This window comes from Enhydra lutris, unplaced genomic scaffold (assembly GCF_002288905.1).
Source record: "Enhydra lutris kenyoni isolate GAN:26980312 unplaced genomic scaffold, ASM228890v2 scaffoldscaffold37, whole genome shotgun sequence".
NCBI lineage: Eukaryota > Metazoa > Chordata > Mammalia > Carnivora > Mustelidae > Enhydra > Enhydra lutris.
The window spans coordinates 7,379,550-7,387,136 of record NW_019154121.1 but is presented as its reverse complement, the minus strand read 5'-3'; the positions used below and the strand labels follow the sequence as shown (position 1 = coordinate 7,387,136).

Below are 7,587 nucleotides of genomic sequence, written 5' to 3'. Positions count from 1 at the left end.
TCATCACCCAAAGACCATAGTTTGCATTAGGGTTCACTGTCAGTGTTGTACCTTCTATAGCTTTGAACAAATGAAATGATGCGTATTTACTATTACAGGATATATATTACATATATATATGTATGTGTATATATATATATCATAGACTATGATATATATACTATGATATATGATATATCTGATATATCATATATGTACTGTATACATACTATACATATACTATAATAGTAGATACGCATCATTTCATTTGTTCTTTCTGTATGATGTATATGTATATATCATACAGAGTAGTCTCACTGCCCTAAAAATCCTCTGTGCTCTGCCTATTCACCCCTGCCTCCTCACTAACCCCTCATAACCCCTGATCTTTTTTTTTTTTAAATCCCCACAGCTTTGTCTTTTCCAGCAATTCATCTTGCTGGAATCATAGAACATTTTCAGATTGGCTTCTTTCATTAAGTGCTATGCATTTAAATTTCCTCCATATCTTTTCATTGATTGCTAGTTCATTTCCTTTTAATGCTAAACAATATTCCATTGTTTCATTGTACCATACTTTATTTACTCACCGAACTACTATTCACTCACTGAACATAGTTTATTTACTCACTGAACTGTTGAAGGACATTTTGGTTGCTTCAAAGTTTAACATTCACATGCAGGTTTTTGTCTGTATGTAAGTTTTCAAGTCCTTTAGGTAAATACCTTAGAGCATAATTGCTGTATCATATGGTAAGAGTATTCTTTTTTTTTAGTTTTGTTGAGGTATAATTGACAAATAAAATTGCAATATATGTAATGTGTGCCATATGTTTAGGTTTAAAAAAATCTTTGAATTTATTGAGATTTGTTTTGCAGCCTAACCTGTAATCAGTTCTGGAGAATGTTCCATTTGCACTGCCAAACTATCTTTTTGGAATGGCTATGTCGTTTTGCATCCCCACCAGCAATGAATGAGAGTTCCTGTTGCTTCACAGTCAGCATTTGGTGTAGTCAGCGTTCCAGACTTTGGCCATTGTGTAGTGGTATCTCATTATTTTAATTTACATTTCCCTGATGACGTATGATGTGGAGCATCTTTTCATGTGCTTATTTTCCACCTGTATATCTTCTTGAAGAGATGTCTATTGAGATCTTTTGCCCATTTTTTAATCAGGATGCTTGTTTTCTTATTGTTGAGTTTTAAAATTTCTTTGTATGTTTTGGATAACATATGTTTTAGGTCCTTCATCAGATATGTCTTTTGCAAAAATATTTCCCAGGCTGTAGTTTCTGTTCTCATTCAGTTGACAGCATCTTTCATAGAGCAGGAATTCTTAATTTTTTGAATTCAGTTTTGCAGCTATTTCTTTCATGGATTGTGTCTTTGGTGTTGTATTGAAAAAGTCATCGTCAAACCCAAGGTCACCTGTATTTGTTCCTGTGTGATTCTTTAAATCTTAAAATCCCTCCAACCCTGTTTTATAGATGTGGGCTTAGAGAGGGTGAGTGGTTCTTCAATGCCACTAAAATAGCAAGTGGTGGGACTGGATTCAAACACAGGCCTGTCCAACCTCAAAACCAAGCCAGGAGGCTCTCTCCTTACTCTGTGGCTGCTGCCTCAAGAGCAACTCTCAATGGCTATCAGATTGGCTCTTGTCCACGGTTGGACAAGGTCTCTGTCAACACTGAGATTCTAGGTCACAGATTAGAGCACAGAGAAGAACAGGCACTTCTTTTGCCTTTTTGACTCAAAGACCTACTAAATTTTATCTTCATGTGCCTGAAGGGTACTCCTCCCATGTCATTGTCGTTCTTTCTTACAAAGGTAACTCACTGAGGGTGATGACCTCTAAAATTTTGGCTGAACTGGGTGACCGAGCTCCTCATTTTTGCTGGTAGGATTTGAGAGACTTTGGGGGAGATGGTACATGAGCAAATGGAGAATTAGCGAGGTTTTACAATGTTGTTACAAACCTTATGATGTGAGTTGATTGTTTCATGTAGCCTCATAAAACAAGTCAGAGATGGTGGAGGGTGATTACCTCACTCCCCTGCCTTCCCAGCAGAGATGAAGCCTTCCTTAGCATGCAAGAGCTTTCCTGATGCCCCACTCCAGCCAGCCCGGTTTTCAGATTTTAATATGTTCCTGTAGTAGGTGTGGAGGAGAAAATGAGGAAGAAGGGAGGAAACCCATTGGCCCAACTTGTGGCACTGCCATTCTTGGCAAAGATGAATGATTAATGTCACAGCAGAGCACCAAAACTTACAGAAACAGGCCTGCTTGGCTTGGATAGTAAATGAATAAGCCAGTTACACCTTCTCTTGGATGGCTGGCAAAAGTTTCGTCGTCATAGCAACTGCCCCCATCGTTTGCTCTGCTTACACAAGTTATCAGCCTCTGTCCCAACCCCAAGCTACCTAAGAAGGAGGAGCCGGGTCTTGTTCATTCCTTATTTATAATTAGCTTCCAGTGAGGGGGAGGGACAGGCAGGGTTGCCTCCTGCTCAGGCTGCTTGCCTGAATTACATCCACAAATGCCTCGGAAGCAGCAGGCTGACTGCATCGTTCTCTTCACATTCCTGGGTCTGTCTGGGCTGGTTGGTGCAGTTACCAGAACATACCACATTGGGATTGTGGAAGAATACTGGAACTATGTACCCCAAGGGAAGAACGTTGTTACTGGAGGAAGTTTTTCAGAAGACAAGTGAGTAAAGTTGGGGTTCTCACAGACTCCGGGGTTCGCTTTTTTTTTTTACTCTGAGTGGAGAAGGTTATAGTCCTTGGGTTGTGAGGGTGAGTGGGGGTGAGCTGATGTAAGCCCAGTGGAGGGGTTTTGTGCTTGTTTGCAGAGCCCTCACAAGGGTGGGCATGGAATGTGGAAGAGATATTCTTGGCCCTATTTGTTGAGCCTTGTCCATGAAGTGCTACACACAAAACCATGTGTTTTGAACAATGGCTTACTTTATAGAAGGACAATTTTCACTGAGCACTATTAGGGATTTCCAGTGGGTTCTGGACTCAGTTTGTTAAAAAAAAAATAATGGAAACCCTTTGGATAAACATTTGAGAATTTTCAAGAATTCTTCATTGTTAAAACACACACTGTTTTCTGAGTTTTTATTTTTGGAATGAAACATCATAATTGGAGATACATATGCTATAAGTAGTTAAGTTTTGTTTTGTTTTGTTTCGTTTGCAATGTTTAAAAGAGGGGCAATTATAATGGATTTGGCTGGTATTTTAAGAGTTTCCCCAAGTCTTCTTAGAAATAACTTCTTCACTGGTGAGAGGTTTGTTTTAGCTCCGACTCATTCAATCTGAGGGCAATATTCTAGTTCCCGGGCCCATGGCATAGCTGGGTGAGATGGTGTCGGAGTGTTGTATGTACCTGATTTTTTTATTTTTTGCAGAAAATAGCCCTTTCTCTTTCTTTCCCTCTCAGGGTCCAGTGTCTTAAATCTCTTATTTGTTCCCTGGAGCTCCCTCTTAAGTCATCTTCCACCCCCAGGAGCTATAACATATACTTTCAATATTGTGGTTTTTAGAACATCTTTTGAGATGTTCTGGCAACTTCTGTTGGATATCCAGGTATTCTGGCTTCTTTCTGATAGGAAGAACCCAATTCATTCAACATCCAAGTTCCAATTTCTAAAAATGAAGTTAGTTGCTAAGTTTCAGGAATACCATGGAGTCTTCCAACAAGTCTTTAAAAGCCAGGCCCCCCTACCCCAGGAGAAGACCAAATATCCAGGTGCTTAGACACATTGCTTCTGGGTTTTCTGACAATACAAAGGTGGCATAGTCATGTTTGGTTAAAGAAGGATGAAACTCATGCCAACCAGGCTGCTAAGAAAGACTCTTCCTTAAGCTTTGTTCCAGGAAACTTAATGTCCAGAGGCCTGTTTCCAAAGAAATCTCTTGACTTCTTTCAGTCTCATATGTGCTGACCATTGGTTGTGGTAATCTTTATTGTGACAAATGGATGTGGGATGGAGAGGCTATCCTAACTGCCATTGATTGACCTTCCCTAGAAGAGAGCTCTGATGTCCTTATAAAGGGCTCCATGGAAAACAGTCATTGTGGGCAGCCATTGGACATGAATGAGGCTGTTCAAGATTTGTGTGCTGAGCACAGCGATTACAGTCTTTAAGCACAATGAGACATTGGATTGCCTTTTCCTGTGGTTGAGTAAAGAGGTTAGAAGTCTATCTTTCTCCTAAAGTGTCAGTGTGGCTATTTGTGAGCATTTGTTATGACCCAGGAGTTCCACCAGAGACTTTCAATTCATTATTGTTTGCAGTAGGTATTATTTCCACTTTTCAAACCAGGAACTGAGACCCTGAGATTAAGTATTTGTTGGAGTTTACAGAGTAAAGGCGGAACCAAAGTAATTTTTCCGCCATGCAACCCATTTCTTGGTAGAGGTGATCCTTTCCCACTTAATTAAACTCAGCTGTGACGGCAGCCAGGGATTCCAGCAAAAAGAACTTTCTAGAAATTCCCAATTCTTACCAAAGGGAGATGTAGTCTCACAGGTCACTCTTCCCAGAGAGACGTTGAAAATGATCACTGGTGTCAATGGTCAAACTGGTTACCTATTTGGGTTCATTCAAAAACCCAACGTACTTTAAATACTCAAATGCTACAATGCTCTTTTCACAAAGCTGAGTGCAGGAAGACATTAGGGGCTCCCTATTAATTATTTCAGCCAGAAGATGGTGCTTTGAAGAACATACAATAAAGTGTTTGAAAATAGTTATGGTGAAAAATTAAAAAAAAGAATAGGCATGACTAAGACAGTTCGGTGTTAGCTTAGGGTGGGGTATTTTAACAAATGGTGTGGTCCCAGTTGAGAGGACTCTTGCCCTTGGAGCACAGCTGGCATTCTAGATGTCATGCCCACAATGCCCAAGTCCCCAAGTGTGTGAAGGACTGGTGTCTACACAGGGCTGCCTCCTGCCTCTGAAAGGGGGAGCCTGGGTTACATGGCACATAGTGTCTTTTATTAGCCGTGATACTCGTGTGGCAAGCGGCTCAGGGCAAGTCCCTAAGAAGGCACTGCTGACTCAGGCTTGAAGCATACGGGACACATGTCATGATTTCCAGGTGTCACAGCTACAAGAGGTGTCACAGGGGAAGATGTCACAATTGTGGGACATATGGAGCTCAGTGTGCGTACTCTAGTTCGTGCCATTTCCCCAGAAGCAAAGAGTCATCTTGGATAACGTGACCATGCCTCTCACTCGGCCTCCGGCACTTCTGAGGACAGTCTACTGTTGAAGATATTCAGACCCAGAAAAATGCCCGATATTTGGAGGGCCATGTGCCTAGTATCCTACTAGCAGTGGAAAGAGCCTGGAATAGGAATAGGAAGACCCGACTTAGAAGTCCTTGCTCTGCCCCCAACTTGCTGTGAAACCTTGAACATCTCACGTAATCTCCTGACCATCAAGTTCCTTAATTGGTATGACAAGGGAGTTGAAATATAATCCTTAAAGTCACTTGAGAAGTGTAATTCCAAGAAATCAAAAATAATTTTTGAAACTGAATGAAGAACATCTTACCCGATTCTCCAGTTCTAGAAAGATTTTTACAATGGTGAGAGAGACAGATGATTTTGCAAGCATTCAGTCTAGGAGTCAGAGCTGGAGAAGATCCGCGAGTGGGGATATGGGACAAATTTTGAAGTATTCCATATTTTTCTTTGCTTATCCACCCCCCCCAACCCGTTCTTTAAGAACTATCTCTAATTCTTCATGCACAAAGAATTTCCCCACAACCCTGCCTTATTCTGATCTCTTTCCTTCCTCACCGATCAAGGAACTTGGTGTCTTCCTTAAGCCTTAGACATAGCATTTCCCTCTCCCCGAATTGCTATGTGGGTGTTTGATGTACCCACTGGTCACTCTGGCAGCTGAAAGATAAGCACCATCATGGCAGAGAGGGAGGCCCAGAGTACATTTAATTTTGTCCCCCTTTCCCCCAAGCTTTGGTGGTGACAATAATCCATGGAGGACTGAGCACAAGGCTATTCATTTGGAATTATTAAAAACTAATCACTTTGTCCATATAGTTATTCCAGTTGCTTAATCTTTGACTACGGGAATGGCAAAAATGAGGGGAACAGAATGGTGAGTGCCAAAGTGTCTGTGATGTAAAAAAGCTTGGAAACCAAAATTAGGCAGTACCGAGAGCCTAATAAATCCTGATTCACAAGGATGGGATAGGGAATAAATTGAGATCATTTTGCCAAGGCTCCAAAGCAGTCAGATGGTATAATTTAATTTTCCATCTGGGTACCTTTGCTTAATCATAGATTTCAGAAATATAATTGAGACTGTAAGCACTCATATTTCCTAGAAAGCATAAAATTTGGGAGCTATATTCTATTTAGAAGTAGATTATCCAGATGAATATATTCCTCCTGTTCCCCCTTGGGCCTAATGGGGACACTGGGCTCCTTTGATTTGCCTGGGGATGGTGTCAGCATTTGATCCATTCATGCTTGTCCTGTTCTGGCTCATAAAGGGCTTAATTAAGGTGTTCCTGTGCTTCAGTGGTAAAGCCAAGTCTTTAATGGAACCAGAGTGGGGTCACCTTATTTAAAGCTACAATTCTCACCAAAGACCTCATTAAGCAACCAACACACATGCAGGATTTTTCTTCCCAGTAAAATGTGGGGTTTTCACGGGTGCAAACTCACAGGCAGAACTACCCCTGGACATGAGTGAGGCTGACCACTGCTCAAACCTCAATGTGTAGGGTCTGTTAAGGAGTTTATGTAATCGTATCACTGTGTTAGCCCAGTTGATGGTAAAGGATTTTGAGACAGGCCCTAGGATGGGCATAAGGGAGACCTATATAACTATAAGAACTACATAACTATCTGAAAGAAGAGCCAATTAATTGAAGGGAAGCAGGTGGGGGAAGAGAGAATCTTTTGTAAGCTTTGAAATAAAGGGAAGGGGACAATTTCATCTGGGCTTGATCTTAGAGGGTGACTTTCAAATCTCAACTTCTGTTGGATCAGCAGAAAAAATCATGCACTGGGTCTGATGCCATATGAATATCTTGGGGCTGCTGTTATTCCCTATGTCAGATAGTGATTGATTTGGCCTGCCAGTGGAGACCAGAATAGAATGCCTTAAACAAAGTAAGCTTCTGTATTCTCTTACAAAAGAATCCCAGAGGTGGGCAGTCCAAGACTGGTGGGACAGGTGGTATGATAGGATGTGGGGGCCTTCTGTTCTTTTGACCCATGATCCTTAGCATGTGACTTTACTCCTCAAGGAAGTTCATGGTCACAGTATGACTGCTGGAACTCCAGCCCTCATGTCTATGTTCCAGGAAGAAGAGAGGAAGGGAAAAGGTAGAAAGGGTACAATTCCTGCTGCATTAGCCCATTAATGGAAACACCATACAACCAATTCTACATATATCTCACTGGATACTCGAAGCCACACAGTGGGGGGAAAAGGGGTTAAAAATATAGTCTTTTAGTTTTGTGCTTTTGTTTCTGAGTAAAAGCCGGATTTGATTCTCTTACTAAGAAAGAAGGGAACATGAATATTGCAAGGCAGCAAGCAGTCCCTGCCACCTTCCCCT

The 7,587-nt window shown here is 41.3% G+C and overlaps 1 protein-coding gene across 1 annotated transcript in view; it reads left to right on the top strand.

The window, feature by feature from the left end:
* The first annotated feature begins 2,516 nt into the window (after positions 1-2,516).
* Positions 2,517-7,587, top strand: part of LOC111154503 (hephaestin like 1) — an 88,757-nt gene continuing 83,686 nt past the window's right edge. Inside the window, exon 1 of the mRNA XM_022514128.1 lies at positions 2,517-2,686. Coding sequence (XP_022369836.1) covers positions 2,517-2,686 — 170 coding nt within the window. The remainder of the gene's footprint in view (positions 2,687-7,587) is intronic.